The following is a 23,764-nucleotide window of genomic DNA, read 5'->3' on the forward strand; positions in this document are numbered from 1 at the left end:
GATCCAACACGTTCATATATATATCTATGTATAGAGGGAAAAAGAATGTAATGTCACTTTTTAGACGTTTGAAATGTCTTCTTAACCTTCTTCTCGCTGCAGATGACCACACATGCAAACCAATAATGACGTCACAATCAGATTTTATTTGCAAATACAGATTAGTTGGCGCATTAGCTCAGCATACATGCAGAAAGAAAAGGAGGTATAGACGATGTATAAAAGCAACAGTGTTGTGGCCTAATGAAGCAGATTCAAGCTGCCTAAAGCTTAACACTTTAATAACATGAATGTGCCAATACTCCCCACATGGGCTCATATTTACACATTACAAACACCGGAGCACGACCTGCGCTAACTTACATCAAGTCAGGCTTTTGTTGGCACCTACACTCAATGTCTACAGTAGAAGCTGAAACTCACAAGTGTTATGTTGAGAAGTGTTTGAAATGTGTTGAATGTAAATAACCCTTTAAACAGTTTAATGCTTCTGAAAGAGCAAAGACTTCTTTTCTACAGACAGCACAGCTAGTCGTTCAATTGATGCTAAAATTGGCAAAAAGCAGTACAAAGATTCAAAGAGACACATTAAGGTCTTCCATAAAGCATAAATATATACAAAACTCCACTTCTGCTAATTTAGAATACATTTAAAGGAAGAATATGCGATTTTTTCACACTTAAATGTAGCAGAAATCAAGTATATCCTCTGAAAATAACTCTGTGAGTCATGACTGTCTACAATGGGTGTAACACCCGAGTCCCGCTATGATGACGCTTTCCTAGCCGTAGCTAAACTTTCTTTACATCTATAAAAGTTGTTTAATTGAGGGACTAGAGAAAAGAAGAATAACAAACTGTCCTCGCCGCTTATTTGATTGTCATGTAAGCGTTTTTATATCTCGGTCATTTTGTGTAGATTTATGTGCAGTGTGAAGATACGAGCGTAATAAAGATCGCTAGCATTAGAATGCTAACACAAACAATGCACCGCAAGCTGTTACGGTTTCACGCCGGTGCTCAAGGGCGACACCTGCTGGATGGATCAAAAAAAAAGTCGCATATTCTTCCTTCAAATGAAGAAGCGCACGGTAACATAAATGATGTCATCGCGACTGTATAAGCTGTTATTGTGAGCGACACGCTGCTCCAAATGTGACTCGTGCGAAAAGCAAAGCGCAGATCTTGGCAAATGTGTGCTCAGGCTGCATTTACACTGCAGTCCAATCATGAAGTCTGCTTTTGGATTATGTCCATATGCAAGTATTGTTGCCATTGATTTTTGAGAACTTGCCAACAGAACAGAACTTCGCAGAGTTTAGCATCAGTTGCGTTTTACAGAACAAAGGTTCACAACTTTAAAGTTACTAGTGTCGACACTAAGAGTAGATCCAAGCTGTACAGCAAAGTGCAGGGTGGGGGGGGTACATGGAAGAGAACATGCAAAACAATTACATCTGAAAATCATGCTTTGACCAAATTAGTAAAAGTCCATTTCCTGTTTGATGCCCCCCACTCTGAGACCTCTCCTTTAATGCATGTCCTCAGGATCCTGTTTGTGCATGTGTGTGTGTGTGTTCAGCCTATGTGTGTGTTCATGTTCATTAGTCAGAGTGTAAAAACAGAATTTCCCCTCGCGGGATAAATAAATAATCGTAATTATTTAAAGCGTCTTTAGATAACATTAGTTATGAATTGACGCTTTACAAAATGAAGATTCTACTTGTCCAAGATTTAAAAAAAAAAAAAGGCAACATCTGGTTGTTTTTAAATTGGCAGGTTTCAAGTTTGGCCCGATCTATTTTGAAACACAATCCAACAGTTTTAAACTTCCATTCAGATTTGTTTTTTTGTTTTTTTTCCAATTGAAATCATCTTCAGAAGTAGTTTTACTTTTGTGTGTAAATCCAGCCTTGAGGACGTTCCCTTACATTGGCAGTAAGCTCTCGGCAAAGTTTCAAATGTACCTTTTTGCCTTGTGTGAAATGAATTTTTCAAACTGTTTATGCTACAACAAATTAAAAATTCATATTAAATATAGAAGTCCACAGACTAAGGCAAATATTTAGCACAATTTAAGGGTCTGAGAACACAACAAAAAGCAGTTATTTATAAGTTGGCAAGTATAATAATAACCATATTCGTTCTTAGCTAGGTATGCGAATGTAATTCTGCTTTCCTGCAGGTTGCAGTCAGATTTAAACAAATGATTCTTCAGCAAACAGAAGCTGCTCAAAGTCTGGTTCTGCTGTTGCATCGCTGCATCTCTTCAGCCACTCCCTGCGGCTCTCCACCAGCGCCAGCGCCACCTGCTGGCTGCTCTTGGGGTGACTGTGTCGGTGCGAGGAGAAGTACTCCTTCACCGCTTTGGTGGCGTAGGGGGTGAGGCAGAAACGGGCCTCTGATGTCTCTCCCTGCCAGTCCACATCAGTCACCTTCAGCCCCGGGTCGCTGGGCAGCCTCGCCCTCGTCAGGCTGGAGGCGCGCTCCGCAACCCGGCTCCCCGGTTCTGAACCGCGGCGCTGTTGGATCCTGGCTTTGGGCTCCTCGTCCACAGAGTGAGACTTGTTCTCCTTGAGGATGGACAGAGGGGGCTTACTCTTCTTTCCTCGAGCCTGCCCGTCTGTCACCTGAGAGTCTGTGGGAAAATGTAGACTACCTGTAGAGCGGTGGTGGGAAGGGGGGCTTGATGAGTTCTGTTTAAGCTGATAAACGTCGTGGGGACCTCCTCCTACATGACCCCGTCGGCCACAGGTACTTTTGGACGTGATCACTTTTCCTCCTTCCTCTCTTTCCTCTGGGGAGAGTTTCTCGAGGGCGAACGACTCAGTGGGTCCTCTCTGTAAAATGGAAAAAAAATATATACATAGTTTTGAGCCTCAATCTTCCACCACTGAATTAAGGAATCTAATTTCATATCGTAAGTTTCCTCTACATGATGGTCTTTTCTCTTTCAGTCGCATTTCCCTTGAACGCCTGTGTTGAGGATTGGACGCCAAGAACTTACGACGTTAAGATGCATCAGGGGAAGCAGTTGATCCGAGGCAGTTTGGTGAAAGTAGAGATTTAACGACAGGATTTGTGGCCTGACGTCTTTGAGTTTGCGTGAATAAAAAGGTCACATTACAGAGAGTTTAGCTGCTTTGTTGGCAGGACATATCCTCCCCCTTCTCCACCTTTTCAAACAGTCTCATGTGGTCTAAATGAAACATCTGCGCTGTGCTTTGGTCAAAATGTAACATGAATCAAGCACCAGAGGAGGTTTGTGACCCTCAGCTCTCTCAGAACGCTCCGTTTTGGTGTGTGTGTCTCTTTAAATGCAATGAGCCCCCCCCCCCGAGTTTTCCAGTAGACATCACTCCTCTGTAGCGAGAAGAAAAGTTTTGTTCTAGTCTGGGGGTGGAGTCCATGGGTGGCGATATCAGCGGAGGGGAGGGGATTTTTTTTTACCAGAATCCCACTGTGACATCACAAGGAGAGCACATTTGAAACAGAGCATTTTTCTCGGTGTTGTAAGACTTATGCAGACCACAAACAAAGGACTGGATGGGTTTATTTCACATTTTGTGGGTCAGTAGACTCTCAGGTTACCCAAATACATGTTCAAAAACACAAAGTGGATTTTTCATAATACGTCCCCTTTAAGTAAGAGGTTGGACTCTATAGAGGTAGCTTCTTTCTAGCTTTTATTCTTACTGACTGACAACGCTAATGGAGACTTTTTATGTCTTAAGGTGATGGGTACAGGCTTTCCCAGAGGTCCATGGTTCCTCTCTTCTGATCTTTCATTTCTGAATTTGATCCACCTCCAGCGGTAATTGGGTTTTGTTCACGCGCATTTGGCCCTGAAGTTTCACTAGTCCCAGTTCACCACTGTTATTTCTCTCTCAACAAGTCAGCAAAAACTAGTCTTTTGACTGGACCAAGAAAGCCACATTTTTCTCTGATTGCTACTTTTATTTGAGTGAAAATAAAAGAACTCTATGTGAATTTGGATGTTTTTACTCACCCACATCGTGTCCTCTTCTTCCGTCTCCAAGCTGTCTTGATGCCTCCGGCTTTTCTTCAGCCAAGAGTTTGGGTGAAGGTTGCCGCAGCTCTTCAGGGTCTCCCAGTTTTGCGTCTCTTTGGGTGAAGAAGATGCTTTGTGACACGTCCCGAGGTCTCTGAGTCTGGCAGAGGTCAGAGGACAGCTCGTGGAGAAGGCAGCAGATGACGGCTGTTGTGTCTTTGTCACTTCCTGCCTGGTCGCCCAAAAACAGAGGGAGTCCGAGGAGGAGCCGGTGGGTTCAGGGGAGTTTGATGGGCTCTCCTTCAGAGCTGCAGACCGCAGACCTCCACCCCAATTGGTCTGATCTCTGGATGGATCGAGCAGCTGGAAAGTTGGACTCTTGGAAAACTCCTCTTCATCATCTTCATCCTCACCGGTGAGGGCGTCGCTGCTCGGCTGAAACTTGGCCATGTACGCTATAGCCGGCTCCGAGCACCTCCGCCGCCGCTGCCCGTGCCGAGGATCAAGAGACAGCCACTCCAGGCTGGACGTTGCGTTCACAGCCGGGACATCCTGGAGGGGAGAGGAGAGTTCTGGATCGATAGCTTTGGTTCTTCCCGGCGCTTGACTCTTCTGTTGCGTATCTGGCTCCGCGTCTTGGTCGTAGTCGCTGAACGTCAAGATGGAGTCCAGGCTGCCTTGAAGCGCCTTGGGTTTGAAGCGCTCGCCGCCGTAGAAGCCCGGAGAGCCGCCGCTGCTGTTGTCCAAATCGTTCTCCAGACTGTCGTAGGAGGAATCGGTCAACGGGTACTGCCAGGAATCTGACGGTCCAGAGGAGAGTGGAAAAAAAAAAGGATGCAGAAGTTACAAGTTTCAAAATAAAATGCTGATTTTTCAGTCACATACACCCTGATTACATCGGGTTTCAACATTCTGAGGTAGCCTGGGTGCTTTTAATCTTCCCTTCCATTTGAAGTCTTAAAACCTACAGACAGCTGTCATATTTTAGAAATGTAGATGTACCCGTACCTGACCCCATCTCTTCAGTGTTGACCTTTTGCGGCGGCCCTCCAAACAGCGTCGATGGATTCTCCCCCAGAATCTGCTGACAGTGTTCAATCATGAACTTCACCAGGTCACAAACCTGGAGGACCAGGAAAGAGGAAGGGGATGTAATGTTTATCCCAAAAGTCATCGCTGTTCTTTGCCTGATTTTCCGGGAATGTTCAAACTTTTCAAGGGTTTGCATGAGGTTTACACTCTTTGACAGAAATAGAAGCTCCCTTCTCTGACCTTCCTAGTTCCTTCTCCTTCCACCTCGGGGCTACAAGGCAATCCCGGAGGCCAAAGCATGCTGGGCGCGATGCACACCGAGAGGTTGAAGCTGGTCATCTGGTTCTCCTGGGCGTTGCCTTGGATACCGTGAAGCATGGCCAACAGGTAGCGGAGCAGTTGAGTGTTTTCTTTGGGCAGACGAAAAATCATCCTGCAGGAAAAACAGAAAACGAGAGGAGAATCTTCAGGGACGGTAAAGCCTCAGGGAAATCGTTTTGGACACGAGCGACACGTGTGTGTGTGTGTGTGTGTTACCTCTGCACGTCCTGCACTTGTTCTTCCTCGTCATCGTCTTCATCCAGCACGTCCATCCACTCCTCGTGCAGCTCACAGCACATCAAGCTGCCTGGGATGTTGCGCAGGAAATCCTAAAAAAAAAACAAAAAAAAAAACATGCACACAAAAAAAATATAAATCCGGTGTTTTCTCCAACATGTGCCTGAAACTGTTTTATTGTTTAGAATTAAAACCTTTTGCAAAAAACAAAACTCCGGCTGAGTGGAATTTTTTGATTAAGAAGTCAATCGTTGTTTCACCTCAAAAAACTGTGAAACCACTCCCACATGTTTCACTCAATGGACCCCAAACTAGAGTATCTTCATCTTTGGACTGTACTCAAAAAAAAAAAAAACAATTACCAGTTTCAATTCTGCCTCCAGCTGTGAAGAAACAATCCTGTTGAGTTCCTAAATCTTTGTCTAATTCCAACAATAACAAATTACTGACAGTCTGACTTCTTCTGTAAAAACCGGTTGAACATGAAGAGATTTCCTCTGCTGCTGCTTTGTAAACACATGACCTCATTTAAGCAGTCATGCACAAGAGCTCTCCGTTATCCCTTTAAGACAATAAAGGATCATAATCCAGATTACATTCACAGCAATCTGAAGAGGCCGTGCTGCTTAAATAGCTGCATGACATGCCTCTGAAGGGCCGAGCAGGATGGAGGTGGTGTGTTCAGGTGAGGGTCAATAACGGTGGGATAGAAAAGACTGAGACTGTGTCACCTTAAAGACTCCGGCGATGATGAAGACGTTATCTTTAGCGAGAGGGAGTTGGAAAACGCCCATGTCGAGAGAGTCCCGCAGCTCCCTGACGGCCCGAGCCCCCGCGGGCCGACGGAAGATCCCCCTGGTGCTCGAACCCTCGTGGTACAGAAACACCAACATGTCCTGGAAGAAGAAACGAGGCGTCAACTCCTCCACTGAGGAAATCACCGCGAGGCAAACGATTCAAACTGAAAGTTAAGCCATGGCGTGTTGAGCACAGCATCCTGATACTTTTTGTAAAAATGGCTGACAGAGGATCTGACATCAATCAACAAAAAACAGGCAGAAACCTTCAGCAGGACCAGATTCACTGGTAACCTGCACAGCCAATGAAGGGTATGTTTGATTGACGGCAGATTCAGGCAACCAAAGGTTAAACAAACTTCAGCGCCAACTCAACAGATGAAATATTAGGTACTTTTTTTTTTTTTTTAAGATTTATTTTTGGGCTATTTGGGCCTTTAATGTAGAGATAGGACAGTGGATAGAGTCAGAAATCAGGGCGAGAGAGAGAGCAGGGAACAACATACAATAAAGGCACAAAAAGCCCAAATACTGAAATTGAAATCTTTAAAAAAAATAAAAAGTTCCTCTGACGCCCCCAACAATCTTCGTCTGGTGTCTCCTTTGTCATATCTGTCATTTTCATTTAAGTATGTTGACGCAGCCTAGAAAAAAAAAAAACACCATATGGTGCCTCATTTGCAGAGGTTTTACGTTGTTGCCGTCTGCTTTGCTGCTTGACGCAATTCAAATCTAACAATCGTTTTGGTCCAATGAAAAAAAAGTGGACGCTGTGGTCCTGGGTGGAAACATCGGTCCAGGGCTAGAATATGTCAACGACTTATTGGTGCAATGCCACGAAAAGGCCATGATGATGACTTCAGTCTGAACTTTGCCTGAGGTGCCACCACAAGTTTGACAACACACTTAAATAATAAAGCTCTTTGTCTTGAAAAAATGCTGTTAAAGATCAGTCAGCGCCTCTGATTTTGCTCCCAGTGTGTCCACTTACCATGATAGGCTTTGGCAGCTTGTTGTCTAAACAGATAGTGTTGAGAGGCTGGCAGAAGAGGCGGCCGTGCGCGGCCTCCGACAACTCGTTCAGGTTGTAGGAGGAGCCGCGCCAGAAGGCCCAGGTGATGAGGGAACGCCGCCTTTTAAACGGCTTCTTACACATCTCTGAAAAAAGAGCGTCCGTGAGTGAGTCAGCGGAAAAACAGAACAGGACAACGGCGTAGGGGTGATCTGACCTGCAGATGCATGCTGGGTATCAGTGGGTCGAGGCTTCAGGATGAACTGACACTGTTTGTACACCTGCATCTGCTCCACCTGCATGGCCCGCTGTCGGTCCGCGGGCGACGCGGGCGTGTCTCTGCCGCCTCCCATAGCCACGGTGTGTCTCACATGACTCATCTGGATGCTGAAAGGAAACTCATGACCTGAAAACGGGGACGAGGAGGCTTAGATCATAAATCACATTTTTTTTTAGCCATCAAAACGCTCTGCGAGCCCTCTCGTGTCTGTGCGGCAGGAGCAACACTCTTCTTTTCTGGGACTCAATGGTTCAACTGTGTCCACAACAAACAACAACAAAAAAACTCCTCACTCGTGTGTCAAAGCTCAGAGGGCATATTTTCGAAAAACTGTCTCACGCCCTGCAACAAGATTTCACTCACTGACCGATCAGAGGGTAGAGGTTGTTGTCCCTCTTGGAGATGACCCACATCTGGAAGTCTTTCACATTTCCCTGAACAAAAAAAAGATTTCTCTGTTACAGGTTACACACTTTTTGATACTACTGACTAACATGGCACCAACTAATCATGCATCCTCCAGGCTCCAGGCTCATAAACTGAAACTGAGGATAGTTTAAAAAACCTGATTGTTTTAGGAACCTTTACAAAACAGCTTTAATTTGTTCCTTCTGTACTGACATTCTTGTTACCTATATCTTCATATTATATGACGTATTCTCAACTTGAGACAATAAAATTGACATATAAGTCTTTCACACATGCAGAAAAAAATCCCGATATTTGCCGGGAGGAGCTGCATGTGTGAACGCAAACGGCCGCATTTTTTTATTTTTTTTTGTATGCACAGGAGTTTCTCCTGCCAGACTCCTAAAAAAAAAAAAAAATTCCCGCAGAGAGTCCGAGTGAGATGACGTGAGAAGGCAGCAGGATATTCTCGAGCCAATTGGAAGGGAGACCGTCTTTACTACTTTGTGTGGACTTCTATGTATGCAAAGTTTTACTAAAATGTCCAAGTGTGTCCCTGGCTCATTCTAGAAAATAGCCTATCCAGATGTTTAACTCCAAAAGTTCCAGACACTTGTCACAATGACTTTGAATCCCAACTGATGTGAAATAAGTGAGAGGTATTCACTAAAGGTTCTTGGCTGAATATTATTACCAATGTGCAGTCACATTTGCACCTAATCACTCCTCAAAGTGGGCTGATTATCTTCGTGTTAATTTGTGAATTTCTTAACTCTTGTGAAACTGTGGTTTTGAAAATCACAGAGAAATATTTCTGAAAACTTCTCCAATAAGAAGGTAGAATTTGTTTTCTAATTTGATGTGCACTAAACTAAAAAAAAAAAATCATTACTTACAATGATGCCAAACTGCTGTAAGGCCAGTCGGATCACCTCATTGGTCGAATCGGAGTTGCTGACAGGAAGTGTCTTGGTCTTAAAACAAAGACGACATATTAGCTGTGCTCATCACAAAGCGTTGGGGAGGTTTGAAAGGGAAAAAGTCAGAGAAGACTTACGACCGCAAAAGTATTGATTCCCTTCCCGTACACCCTCAGAGGAATAGTTTTAGGTTCTTCTCTCTCCTTCTCTTCTCTGATCAGACTGAAGGAAGAGAAAACAAACACAGTCATTCTCTCTCCTCTTCACAAAGACGTGGACACAATTGAATGTGTTCGGGCAGAGTTTACCTTTTGAGGACGGAGAGCCACCTCTCCTTCTGATCTGCACAGCTGAGGAGGAGAACGTGGATGAAATCATCACATTTCAATCCTCTGCAGAACCGACGTCAGAAAATGACAATTTGCCTCCTATGGGACTATTCTCAACCTTGTGGGCAACCTTTTGCTTTTGGGTGATTTCTAATCTTTTAAAGGGTTTATCAGCATTAAAAAGTTTTATTGGGTTCTGGCAGGATTTTAATTTCAGGCTAAGCGGGTTAGATAATTGGTATTCGCCAATTAAACAATTCAGTATGACTGTAAATAGGATCTCTATAGGAGAGCTTATGCCTCATCCTGTCCGTCGTGTGGTGTTTAAGGTCAAGTTTAAAGCAGCGCCAACATATTTACTATTGAAACAAACTTTGCCAACAAGAGGCAGCATTGGAATAAATCCTGTTTGAATTGAACCCTCTTGGAAGCGAGACCACCTGAGCCTTTGGTGTAAATCTTTTTTTTTTTTGTTTGTCCTTTTTTTTCATCAGATATGTCGAATTCGTATGATTTAAATTCTCGGGTACCTAAACACGGCGACACAGTTGCAGGTCGGCCAGCCCATGACGAAGCTCCTCTCTGGAAACGTGCTGCCCTCACACACCTCCTCCAAGCATCCCGCCGTCCACATATCGCACACACACACCTGGGCCTTCTGCTTGAAGTGGCTGGCTGACCTGAGAGAGACACAAGCAACACACACACACACACACACACACACACACACACACACACACACACACACACACACACACATACATACACACACACACACACACACACATACCCTTATTTTACCCATGGACAAAGGTATTAAGTGATTGGATCAGTGAAGGATGTGAGAAAGAGCCAAAATGTCCTTCATTGCTCCACACAGGGATAATAACACACACACACACACACACACACACACACACACCCGTGCTTACTTGGCTTTGGCGATCACAAGTATGTCGCTGAACAGGAAGAGGTGTCTCTCCTGGGTTTGCATCCCCGTTTTCAACTGAGCATGGCTGTGGAGAAGAAAAGCCCGATCGGAGCCGGCGAGGCAGGACTGGACCAGCGGGCAGGACTCCGGGTTCACGGGAATCACAAAGTTATCCCTGGAATCAAAAACACACAAATGTTCAAATGTCCTGTTTGTGCAGAACGAACAAACCAATATTTCCTGATAGACAAATTTCAAGGTCAAAAGTATCCAAAATACTCGGCGACAGAGTGTAGCTTTGCAGCATCATCATTGCTACATTTTGATACATTTTTGGGGGGGATTTTTCCACCTCCAACCACATTTCCCATAAATCATTTTCCTTCATGCGACAAAGAAGTGAATTTTATCATAGTCAGACGTTCCCTCTTTGAAAAGTGACAAGCTTTGCCAAAACCTCCTGCGTTCCTAGCTTCTGAAGCTAAAAATGAAAGTCATATAGTGTATCTAAGTCGAGTAGGTTTTCCATCTTCTTGCACCAAATGCATCAAAATGGATTCGGTTTTATCAATCAATCTGTTTGTGTAGTTCCAATTCATAATCAGCGTTATCTCAAAGACATTTTGCAAAAAGAGCAGGTTTAAACTGTGCTCTTTGTTATGTTCTTTATAAAAGAGCCAACATCAATCCACCACAAGCAACAGTGGCAAGAAAAAAAAACTACATTTGAACTCGAGCGGAACCAGACAATTTGGTGAGCAGCGATCTACCGCAAACAAAAGATTTATTTTTAAAGTTATTTTTTGGGCCTTTTTTTTTTGCTTTCATCGGATAGCTGAAGAGAGACAGGAAATGTTGGTAGGAGAGAGCGGTGGAATGACGTTGCAGCAAAAGGCCGAGGTTGGTTGGAATCGACGTTCCAAGATTCGACTTTAGACTTCAGAATTGTCTTTTTGAAAACTTGAGCAAAATAACACTGGCAAGGAAAAACTGCCCATTAGCAGGCAGAAAGCCAGAGTAGAACCAGACTCATGCTGAACAGCTGTTTGTCAAAACTGCGGGAGATGCAGAAACCTTTTTTTCTATAAAGCATCAACTCTAATGTTAACATCCAGGACTCCTAGAGATGCATTTATCCCACTGCAACGTCTACTTGTCATGTTGCACATCGTTGTCAAAATTGGTTGACGCCAAAGCTGCTTTGAAACAGTGGACGATACATCACAGGTCGTGTTACGAAACCTTTTTGACAATGTAATACAGTGACCTGCCTTTGAACAAGCGTGACTGTCCTGTAATGCCAAGCAGCTACCTAGTCATCGGGTGAAACCTTTCCAATCTTATAAGGAGATGTCTGAGGTTTTCAGAGGACATGTTTGCCGCTGACGTCCAATTGTAAACACAAAGACTTAGTCAGCCTCTCATGACAGCCGGTTGGTGCTTCCTTTAGGAGATTATTCCCCATCAGATCCATGTCTCTCCCTCGCTGCTTCAAAGGGTTTAAATCAAACATTGAGTTTGTATTCAATAGAGACTGATGACAGATCAAAGAGACTCCTTCACTCTCCATTATTGTTAAATTGTGTTATGCTGTAAAATGGGTCATAGCTGATTAGGTTGAGGGAAGAGTGCAGTATGGGGTCAGGGAATCTTCCAAGTTTTGAAGGAACAATTCTCAAGTCGGCTCTTGTGTTTGCAAAAGGCTGCTCCGCCAATTTGTCCGAGTCTGCTTGAGTTTTCTGCCTGTGCAAAGGAAGTTCAATACCACTGTTGCTAACGCCAGCTCAGGGTGGATACATGTTGAGTGTCTTTAAATGACCTTAGTCCAGGGATTGCTTTTGTTATGCTTTGAGCTATACAAATAAAAGCTGACAACCTTTAATTCCCTTCCCCTGACAGAAAGGATCTTTAAAAATGGTAAGTAAGAGGACATTGGGGGAAGGATTGGTGCAAGTAAATGCAAGTATATTGGTTCAAAAATGGTAGAACCCAAAGGTATGCACTTATTTATTTGATAGGGACAATACAATTGAAGGGATTTACTTTTGAATAAGCGTGACCGATTGGTTTCGCTAAGCAGCTACTTACTCATGAGAATTCTACTGAATATAGGCTTTTGCTATTCTTTTTAAATCTTGTTATATTTCTGATTAAGGAAAGCACATTGTGATCATATTCAACATACACTGAGTGTTAGTATGAAGGTCTTAAAGCAGAAACTTTTGGGCGCCTGTACAGCTCAGTTGGTAGAGCAGGTGCCTTGTGTGTAGAGGCTGGTTCGACTCCCAATCCCCCACTCTCTCGCTCCCCCGCAATTCTTGTTTTACTCAATCTGTCCTGACCAATCAAGGCCAAAACAATCATCTTAAAAAAAACAGACATAAACACTGTCAGCAGTCCAGGCGGGTCCCACCTCTGTGGGATCTTTTTAATGAGGTTATTTCTTCTCCACTTCGCTCCATATGTTCAAAGGCAGAGCTATTAGTAGGTGCCTGATCCTCTGAAAAGCCTGGTTACAGGAGGATTATCTATCCGAGTGGATCCAACACCTCAGCCGGGGGTTGTGCATGAGGTAGTTAGTGTGTGCGTGCGTGCGTACATGTGTGTAGTTCAAGGGTTTTGTTAGAGCTGCCCGACCCTGGTGACCTCCATGTAAGAGAGGTGGAATGCGGATGACTGGTTCTAAGAGCCTCCTAACCTTGTGTAACGCTGCTGGCACTTGTGGTGACCCTGAACAGAAAATAACACCTGTCGTTACACTTTTCTACATAACTACCGCTGAGAAGGCTTAAACTGTGGGGGGTGGGGGGGGTGGGGGGGCATGCTTGATATCTCACAGCTGATTGTTCTTTTCCCTGAAGTACACGTGCTAACATTGTAATTTGTCCTTTCTGCAATAAACTGTCCAATTGACAGTGTTGCCTTCAGGTCCTCATCATGCAGTATGTATTAACAGAAGTTGACAAAGTGTTCCATTTGGTTTAATGGAGTTATGCTATCTGAGTGGGGAAAGTCTTATTGGATAAGCAGACACAAATGTTGCAAAGAATGGAATTGTCTTTGATCGCAAATAAGGTTATCCAAGGGAAAATTGGATTTGTCACGATTCTTAAGTAATCGCTGAGTTATCTTCATGTTGCTATAATTGCTAGCTACACTAGGACACGATCAATACCTTACTGTTATCGTTTACTTGATCATAACATGGTCATTTAGTTTAAATCACTGTATTATGATTCAGTCATTATCACTATGTGAACACAAAGATTAAAAAACGGCATCATCATGTATTCAAGATAAATAAGTTAATCATAATTACTGTGTTGCTCTAGTGTTGTAGTACTCGAAATCGGTATTGGTCTCAAGACTTTTTGAAGGTCTCGGTCTCATCTCGAAATCAAAAGCATTTTTACTCGGTCTTGTCTCGGTCTCCGACTGGGTGGACTCTAGATTTTAAATCAAGACCACCACTGACCGGCTTTTTACTCCATGTCATTACTGTGATTGGAAGGAAAATTCCCCTTTATCTTCAAACCATTTGTAGTTTCTTACAGTCCAGGGTGTAACCCCGCCTCTCGCCCAATGACAGGTGGGATTGGCTCCAGCACCCCGCGACCCTAAACGGTAAAAGCGGTATAGATAATGGATGGATGGATGGATGGCATTTGTAGTTTTTTATCCCCCGGGTTATGGCCTTACCGGTGTTGCGGTCTAAGTGAGTGACACAACTCCTGCACACAAGATGATGATTTTTCTAACTTTAAACCACAGCTGTGGCTAAAAATGTGCAAATTTTGGAATGACAGTAGAAAACTGCCCTAAGTAGCCATATCTCCCAACACTCGCTCTCGTTGAAGACCAAAGTTTGTGAAGGAAAGTCAAAAGAGAAAATTAAGAGGAATTATCCGTATAAAGGAGAGAGAAAAAGAAACAGGAAAAAAGAGGAAGAGGAGTAAGCGTTGGGACACTGGCAGACATGACGGTTGGATGGCCCCCCAATTGATTTTTTCCTGGGGCCCCAACAGACTCTAGAATCGCCCCTGTATCTCGCCCTGCCTTGGTCTTGTTCATGAGCCATAAATGTCTTGGTCTTGAATCGGTCTCGGAGCCCTCTGGTCTCTGGTTTGTCTTGCTCTCTGTTAGTGTGTTCCTGACTACAACCCTAGGAACACCTATCATCACTGCGTCATCATTAAGCCAAGGTCAAGGTGTTAACAGTCAGTCAAGACCACTAGAGGTTTTTCATTGGGCCAAGATGACATTTTTATTTCTTCAAGATCACCAGGTATCTATTAAGTCAAGATCCTTAACATATTATTCCAAGTCAAAATCACGAAATAGTCAATGAGACCAAACACCCTGTTACCAGGAAAAAATACTACAGTTTTACCATCTCGTCAAGATGAACATGTCACCATTTGGTCAGGCTAGATCACTAAGTCATTGTTTAATCAAAGTCACTGCACACTTCAGTGCTGAGTCATTTCATTAGTTAATCTATCCGTGAGTGCTTAATTGTATCTTAAAGTACCTGGAGAGAGTCTTGGACCTGGTGAGAGCCTTGGTGATGACGAGAGACGGGGCGGACTGCCGTCGATATGTCATAGACTTCATCCGCTAAGAGAAACAAAATGAGAAACAAAAACACTTCATTATTAACATACACTGCATGTTGTGTTTTTAGTATGCAGGCTAAACTCTCTTGACGCAGTAGGAGGCGGGAAATGACTGGTTTCCTGGACGATTCTGCACCAATGCAGTGACAGAACATAACCAGTTATTGCACAATGACGTTGCTTGTAGAAGTCCAGGCACGGCTAGTCCTGTATCATTGATTTATTTTGGTTTAAAATGTAAAGGCATTGACGCTGACATTGGTACCCAAAGCGCTCTCTAGATAACAAAAAAAGGGAGTCCCTATTTATCTGACTGCTTGTCTTCATTGATGTAAAAGTGGCCAAATTGGGGCGCTGGTGGCGCAGTATGGAGGCTGTAGTCCCTCAAGCGGGGACCCAGGTCTCTCCCTGATTTCCGACTCTATCCACTGTCCTATCTCTCCAATAAAGGCACATAAAGCCCAAAAATAAATCTTTGGATGCAGCCAAATTTGGATGCAGCCAATCCTGATGCATGGTGATATCGAGGCGCAGACGGGATAATCCTAATCGATTCGAATCGTGAGACCAGTGACATCGCACTGTCCTATAACCCAGGTGTATCACAAACAGAATAGTTCAAGTTTTTTCTCTCACTATGACATCATACGTCTGTCAAGATAACTACCTTCACACTTGACGAAAGAGCCAAAGAGAGGCGAGCAAACTGTACCCTATGGACATGTAATGTGTGCACCTTTGTTTACATCAGACTGACTGTGGCCTCCAAAAAGACAGGAACAGTATGTTAAAGAATTTAAACATATGGGAATGTCAGAGCTTGGACGTTAGCCAGGTGACAACATTTTTACAATCTGTATTACCTTTTGTACTCTACCTGCCTCTGCTGGGACACGGCTGACCTCTCTCACACTTTAGCTATGCGATGAAGCTCGCTAGCTAGCCGGTTTTTATGCATATATTTCTGAATTGAAATGTTACTTTATACATCATTTGCATTTTAGTTGTCTCTTTAAGTATGCTGAAGTGAAACAGGCAGCGTAATATGAAAATAATCTGCTGTTCCCATTGCGCTGCAGCCTTCCAGCTGCCGCTTGCAGCCATATTGAGATCCTATTATCCTAATTTCTTCACGAGGATCATTAAAGTTTCATTGGATCCAATTGTAGGAGGATTTATGAGTGTGAAGCAAGGTGACAAACAAACATTACATAACCACAAATTATTCTCTGCATGCCGGATTAGAATATTCTGCCACCTCATAGTCGTTATGTTCAGTGTGGCTATTATTGGCCAGGTGGACAGGCTGAAAGAAATGTCCTGTGTTTACAACATAAGGAATCACATGAGACTTTTTCACCAGTCTCTCAGACCAATACATAGTCCCTATGCGCACCCTCCCCTCCTTCCTCCCTGGAGAGGGGTACAGCCTTTTGTAGGGCTGATCTCAACTCTCATATGCAGCCCACAGATGATTCCCATTTTAGTATTTTAGACCAAACAAAGTATTTTCTTTGGTTCATGGAGTCTGATGGTTCAACATTCCACATTCAGCACTCTACAATCGTCATCTCTTGAGTTGGCGGGGCCGTCTGCCTTCCCTTTTATGGTGGCCAGGCTAACGTTTGGTGAGGGAGAAGTTTAAATGAAAAAAAAAAAAAAAAACAAGTATGGAAAATATTCAAAACCTCGAAGTGAAACATAAAGAAGCGTAATGTAGCACCATCTTATCAGTGTGAACACAGAGCTGAGAACAACAAACCCAGAGGGAGTCTAACTTCAATCTTAATTTAATAGGTCATTACTCAATAATGCTCTTTGTCATCTTTTGCATCTCAAAAAATGTTTTTATGAATGCTAAATAAGATGCTATCACTTTGTTTTTTATATTTCTATAAAGTTTGAAGTTATCATTATTTTATTTGAGCTAAAACCTAAGAGCAACCGTAAGCTTGTTACTAGCAGGCTTATGTTTAGCAGGAAAATTGTAAAAAAAAATGGTAATTGTAACCCTAAATACAAAACGAGGCTCTTGAAGGTCTGCTGGATTAAGCGGCAAAATCTGGATAAAAAAAACGAAGCCAACGTTGAAGTGCAGTTCCTTGAGTGTCCACTTGAGGCTTGCTTTAAAAACACAGGAAATCACATACACACCAATTCTAATATGCCCATTTTGACAGCAAAAATAAACATGTTTACAGCCTGGTACAAAAACAAATTGCGGTCTTTATAGTCCATGTCTTTATTGACACACACTGTACAGGGGCTGAGTTTTTTTTTTTAAGTCATACATTTTGATTTAATGAAGGATAAAAGAGATTATTAATTAGCATCATGACTGATATGAGTACAAGTGGGAGCGTAGTAGCTGTTTGTTAGGAGGCATAGGGCCCGCCCAGTGGCGATTCTAGGGTCTGTTGGGGCCCTAGGCAAAAGTTAGGTTTTCTCCTGTCATTGCAAAATTTGCACATTTTGGGTTGCTGCTTTGGTCCAAAGGTTGTCAGCCCTCTGGGGCCCCCCTACTGGTCTGGGGCACCCATGCCGTTGCCTGCCTTGCCTGTTGACAATCAGCGCCCCTGGGCCCACCTTAACTCAACCTCTTTGCCTCTTACATATAAGAACCAAAGTAAGACAGAACTTTTAATATGGCTACTTCCATTGATGTGCTTCAAAAGTGGGATTCAGAAACCAATGGGTGATGTCACTGAGAGTACGTCCATGTTTTTTGTTGTTGTTTTTTTTACAGTCTAAGGCTAAGACTAGCCACTAACTTCTTCCAGTAAAGGTAAAACTCACTAAAGTTGCTACTCTAGCTTCTCATTCTGTTTGATCGTTGACGTTTTTTTTTTTGGGGGGGGGGGCAGTGTTTTAGAAGTCTATTTAGCAGCATGGTCAAATAATGACTACACAAAGCTAACGACACATTCAGCATCTCCAAAGTGAGAAAAGATCAATCCTCCTCTATCTTACAACTGTGTCCACACATTTTTGACATTTCACAATGTAACATCATTGATTTAGCAGAGTCACACAGTGGTGAAATATTCCTTTCGCTCAAGCCAAACAAGACAATGTTACCTTTCACTCCTAAAATAAACTAGCAGATGGTAACATGGAGATATGGGTTTTTATGTTGGGAAACCCAGTTCTGATAATATTCACTGCACTACAAATCAAAAACGCAGCTTCAGAGAAAACTCAATCTCACAGAGCGTCTGAATGACATGATGGTGACTCTTTATTGATGCAGCTTTTTGAGCTAACAAGCTGAAGTGAGCATGGTACCAATCGTTAATGATAACAAAGGCAAGGCACATACTGGAACCTCTGCTTTACTATTTTTCAGAACAAGACAAGAAGTCTGTTCCGGTTCTCAGTCAACCAGGTCTTGTTAAATCCAAAGCTTGATCCAAAGGCAACCAGACTTGGTTGAAGGTGAAAAGTCTTCAAGATCTTCAACCAAGTCCAGCTGCCTTTGGATCAAGCTTTGGATTTGGAAGACAAGAAGCAAATACATTTAATTAACAGCGGTATTAAACTCAGCACATCCTCACATTTGAAAGCTGGAACACAGAATTATTTGACATTTTCGGAAAGCTACTTTTTAGCAGTAAGTAAGGTATTTTACCTGCTTTTTGTAAAGTGTTTCGAGATAACACTTGTTATGAGTTGAAGCTATACAAATAAAGATTGATTGATTGAAGATTAAATCACCTTTTAGCGGTAAATTGCAGGGTGTGAGTGTTAAGCAGGGTGCTGCTTACATACATTATTTACATATGAAAGCAGACACTTGACTTTTAATGTGTTGAAGATTTTACCTTCCAGTGATATAAACCTAACAATGTCTGTTAGCTTAGTGGGTAAAACTGAACTATTTTAACCCACTTCCTTTAGCATTTATGAAGTGAAGAAACATGATAATGTGACAAATCATTGAGTTAACTTTCCAATGAAGACAGGTACTATATTGTACAGAATAAATACATTAAATTATAGGCTAATACTGCAATGAAAATCATTGTTTATCATTTGAAAGAGATACTTAATGTTGGGATTTTTTACAATCATTACTTACTGCCAGTATGTCTGAATATAACTACATTATAATAATGTATATATCTTTATCTATCTATATATCTATACATATATATATGTATATATATGTATATATAGGGCTACATGGCAGAGAAGATTTGCCAAGTTTTTCATGGGCGCAACCCACATTTCAGCTCTGCTGCTCATCCCACAAATGCATGTTCCTTACAAATGTGACACCATTTAAAAGTGAAATTCTTACAACAAAGAAATAATCTACCTTACTTTAGCAGTGTTTCTATAAAGGCTGATGCGAGGAGGGGGTCTTAAAACAAACCCCACTCCAATGGTGAAAGAAATGTTGTATGCAAAATAGATGCTAATGTTAAATATTAATCACAAACAATGACAACCATAGACATTTTTGTGAAAGTATCTCATTAATTTTCAGAACTTAGTCAGAATATTACACCTGTTTCATGTTCTCTATTGTTAGCTGTTGACTCACAGCTAACTTTAGTGCCTTTATGTCCATCCTTAGGGGGGCAGGCAACTGCATGGGGCCCCCAGCCAACAGGTTGGCCCCTAGGGCTGACAAACTTAGCAGTGGCTCAAAATTTGCTAAACATGCAACGACAGTTGGAAACCTCCCAAAGGCACCCCGTCCGATCAGTCACTTAAAGTAAATGACTGAATGTTGTTAGTCTAGCTCTAAAAATGGGGAGACACTTGAATATCATCAACTTCTATACGATTTATATCATGGTGTTTGTCCATCATTTTATTTTGAAATTACAATATTTTTAATGGTCTTTACAGTTTTATTTTGAAAATTGAAAATTTGAAAAACGAATTTAAACTTTAAAAATAATTTTACATTTTAATTATTTTTGTTGGTGTCAGATTATTTATAACACATTTAGTGATGAACTCTACTCCAGTGAATTTGTCCCCCAACAGACTCCAAAATCGCCCCTTGTCTAAACCTACTGCCCCCCCCCTCCCCCCTCCCTCCACAGTGCTCTCATTCATGTTAGCTACCTCCGAGAGAGATAGGACAACTTTCTGTCCCTTTTAAATGAGCGGAAGTGGAAACAAAGACGCTCAAACGAAAGAAATGTGTCGCGTAACAATCTGCGTGTGGAGACAAACGGACTCTCTGCGCACTCGGGTTTGAGTTCATTACGCCATAACACGAGTTTATAACTTCGTATTAACAGATGTATTAACCGCACTGCTAACAGAGATCTTAGAGTCATACCCGTTTGTTTTCTTGCAGTCCTCCGAGGCTGTCCTGCTGTGGAGACATGTTGTCCATCCAGCCTCCAGACGCCCTCCGGCTCCCTGTCCGGCGGTCCTCAGGTGATGCACCGGAGAGAGAAATATCCCATCAATATCCTCCGCCTCCGGAAGGAATGAACCATCCCAACACAAGCTCGTTAGAAGAAGTCCCCGAAAAGTTTTAATCAGCGATCAGGGCCCCGTGAAGGAGGCGGTGGGAATCTTCGAGGAGGACAATGTGGTCAGATTAAGAGTAAAAGAAAGGGTGTCTCCCTCCTCACTATCAGTGTCAGGCTGCGCTGTTACCAAAAGCTACTCCTGTCTGGATTATCAACTGCGGTGCCACTCGTTAATGCGTCTTTACGCACAGATCGGAGGCGGCGCCAATACGCAGCAGAAAATAGGTCTGGGCTATTTTTAACCACATTGCTCCATTCACTCAGCGGATACACAGATTTAACCTCCAAACAAAACCAAAGAGAAAGTTGGGATTTTTTTTTTTTTTTTGGGGTGGATTCAAAATGTGGTTTGCTGTGGGCGAGAGCACCAACAAAATTCCAACCTAGAATAAAAAGTCGAACACAACCAACATGTCAATCTACAAGTTTGACTTCTACCAATTTATGAAAAGCTTGTTAAACCACGTGACTAAATTACCTAAAGTAAAATGAAATAAAAAAAATTAAAAAGCGACTTAAATTAGGATTATTTTAGTTTCTCTTCCTCTACGTTACTAAAGGGAGGGATTCCGATTTTTAAACTGCGGCTGAAAAATAAATCAACTCACTTGATTTCAATTTTTTAACACTTTGCATTATTTAAAGGACAATTAAACACATCCTCAACATTATAGTTTCTAAAGCCACCCAATAGGTGATCACTAAAGATGGTGTCATCGTTGATGGATCAATACAGATAAAACACCAGGGCTTCAGTTGTTACCTCTTCAACTTAAAAAAACCAAAATGTCCACATTCATCAGTCTGGAGTCACTTTATTAGATTCCTGTGTCTCTGGGAAACTGTTATGAATAGTACTGAGTGATATCTGGGCCATAAGGTCGTAATGTAGGGCACATTCAAAACCTTAGAAGAAGATATTCTCTTTACATTAACCCTACAAATGAGATGTTAAAGTTCTAGAGCTTTAAAACGACACATATGAGATCCATTAAGGTCTACTAATTATATATTATGTACACCGGAAAACAAGCAGGGAGGTTGTGGACAACTCCAAAAAAAAGGAAAGGTAACTATTGCCCCAAAATCGATCGTTCTGCTAGATTCAGAAGTGGGCCACAAAGTGGGCTAAAGAAGGAACCAGGCCAGAAAGTAAAGAACAGACACGCAGAGTGTTCGTTCCCCAAATTGGCCACAATCAGCCCCGTTAAAAGTGGATCACTCCACAATGATTACCTGCCCTCTCTGTTGATAATGAACAGCCTTGGGCATGGCAAAGAAAAGTAGCTACCCCCCCCCCCCCCTCCTCCCCCTCCTCCTCCTCCTCGCTGCGCACGCCCGACAAACACGCTTTTTCACGCCCTGAAAGCATCAATCAGTCGGCTTTGATTGTGTCCAAATGAGGGAGCAGAAAAGTAGTCCCTCACAGCAAAATCAAAATAAATGCATTACTAAATACCCAGCCTTACTAAAAACATTGTCCTCCTTTGCTCTCTCTTTTTCCCTTTAAACAGACCAAAATCTTTCAAAATAAAATTCAAAAACCTTTTCTGCGACAACAAAAATATATCCTTGTACATCAATTACAGCTGTGACCAAAATGACACTTTTACTGTTTGAATCTCGTCTGATTCACTCTATCAGTAAATCGGGACAGGGAAGTATATCTATAACATTTAAAAATCTCATTACATTTTAATTCATATTTATTTATATATACATTATTTGTAGTCAGATCAATCTTCATTACATGACAACAGAGCAAAGGGGTTCAATCATCTTTATTTAATAAACAAACAAAATACATTTTTAAACCTACCTGTTGAATCACGTAAACATCAAATAAAACTTACTGTCATACTGATGTCATCGACTTAAAGCTATGATTCACCTGAGACTGTGATAGAACATTTTTCATTTTGGTTTTATTTCCTGTTTGATAAATGTAACAGAACAGTACAGTGAGGGGGGAAAAAAATGGCCGTCCTTGACTTTTCCGGGAGAAGGAGGTCAGTGCTGACTCGTTCAACCTGTCGCTCTTGTGATATATTGTTGGAGCGAGTTCATAGTTCTGACTGAGGGCTCGACTGATATGTGATTTTTTTTGGGGCCGATATCGAGGAGAGAAAAAAAAATCTGATACCGATATATGGGCCGATATCTTCCTTAGATCTATGTTCTATTTGTACGCTGGTGACCACCAGAAAGAGAACTGCTAGTGTAATTCAATGATACTCAGGTGAAATGAGCTATTTGACTGGTGAATAAATCTCGATCGATAAAATTTGCCAGCACTTGATATGCTAATATCGGCAGATATTATTGGCTGGCCGATTAATCGGTCGGGCTCCATTTCTGACTGACATTCTTTTAGATATGACTCATAGATGGTTCTGTTTTAATCCAAAATGTAATGTTTTGTAAATTGTTCTTCAGGTCTAACTTGAAAAAGATGATTTTAATGTCAATGGAACCAACCTGGTTAAAGAATGAAAAAAATAATCATAAAAAATAATTACCCAAGATATTTCCTTCACAACTGAAGATCTTTAGAGAACCATCCTCCTGTGTTCGATTCAAAGACGGTCAACTCTGATCTATTCATAGACTTTAAAATGTAGCGCAACAAAAAAAAAAAAAAAAATGGATACAACTGTTTCTCGTGGGAAACAAACACTGATTAATGTCCCTTTCAAAAAAAAAAAAAAAAAAGATTTTAATTGCTCTGGTTTGTTTCCAACACTGAGAGGTGGCAGGGTCTGAATCCCTGCGGAGCTTGTGTATTTGTCTGCGTCGAATAGAACCAGTCGGCATCAAGGGGAACGCCCACAAACTGAGTGTGTGTGTGTGCTGGATCTACCTGTTGGTTCACTGCAGGCAGGAGACAAACAGAACCTGCAAGAGATGACAAAGAACATTTGTAGCACCGACCAGAACACTTAAATATCTAACATGCTTAGTGTCATCTAAGAGGCATCAGCTGTTATTCACCTTTCTTCAAACTCGCTTCCTGTATTTACTCGTGGCAGAAAGAAGATATCTTATTAATGATGTCACTTTATTTATTACAATGTGGTTCAGTCCTCGTCCTACAGAAGAATGTGGTGACCATATTAATAGATCTAATCCATGTCATTGATCGGCTGTAGCTCTGTGGTAGAGTGGGTCGTCTCTCCACGGGAAGGACGGAGGTTCAATTCCCAGCTTCTGCAGCCTCACGTCGACGTGTCCTTGGGCAAGACGCTGAACCCCAGAATGCTTTCACTCACCACGTTCAAAGCAACGTACACATTTTTATATTTTGTCGAAACATGGCAAGCCATTTAAGGAAATTAATATACGGACTGAAACTTTGAATATATGGAATGGAG

General features: G+C 42.2%; 1 protein-coding gene across 1 annotated transcript; it reads right to left on the minus strand.

Annotated features, from left to right (window-relative positions):
• Positions 1-126: 126 nt before the first annotated feature.
• On the minus strand, positions 127-20,520 carry LOC109984110 (rho GTPase-activating protein 20-like). Its single transcript, XM_020634127.3, has 16 exons — positions 20,195-20,520; positions 14,811-14,896; positions 10,281-10,454; positions 9,879-10,028; positions 9,328-9,369; positions 9,157-9,241; positions 8,996-9,073; positions 8,059-8,125; positions 7,629-7,817; positions 7,391-7,557; positions 6,334-6,498; positions 5,582-5,694; positions 5,285-5,477; positions 5,021-5,135; positions 4,010-4,812; positions 127-2,840 (listed from the first exon to the last, which is right to left on the minus strand). The coding sequence occupies exons 1-16, from the start codon at positions 20,249-20,251 to the stop codon at positions 2,199-2,201; spliced, it is 3,126 nt and encodes a 1,041-aa protein (XP_020489783.3). The 5' UTR covers positions 20,252-20,520; the 3' UTR covers positions 127-2,198.
• Positions 20,521-23,764: the final 3,244 nt, after the last annotated feature.

This window comes from Labrus bergylta, chromosome 24 (assembly GCF_963930695.1).
Source record: "Labrus bergylta chromosome 24, fLabBer1.1, whole genome shotgun sequence".
NCBI lineage: Eukaryota > Metazoa > Chordata > Actinopteri > Labriformes > Labridae > Labrus > Labrus bergylta.

Coding starts and splice junctions, on each gene's coding strand:
- LOC109984110 (XM_020634127.3), bottom strand. CDS start 20,251: ATGGACAACATGTCTCCACAGCAGGACAGCCTCGGAGGACTGCAAGAA. Junction 9,242..9,327: donor TGGCTCTCCGTCCTCAAAAG/GTAAACTCTGCC, acceptor CTCTTCCTTCAG/TCTGATCAGAGAAGAGAAGG. Junction 7,818..8,058: donor CAACCTCTACCCTCTGATCG/GTCAGTGAGTGA, acceptor CCCCGTTTTCAG/GTCATGAGTTTCCTTTCAGC.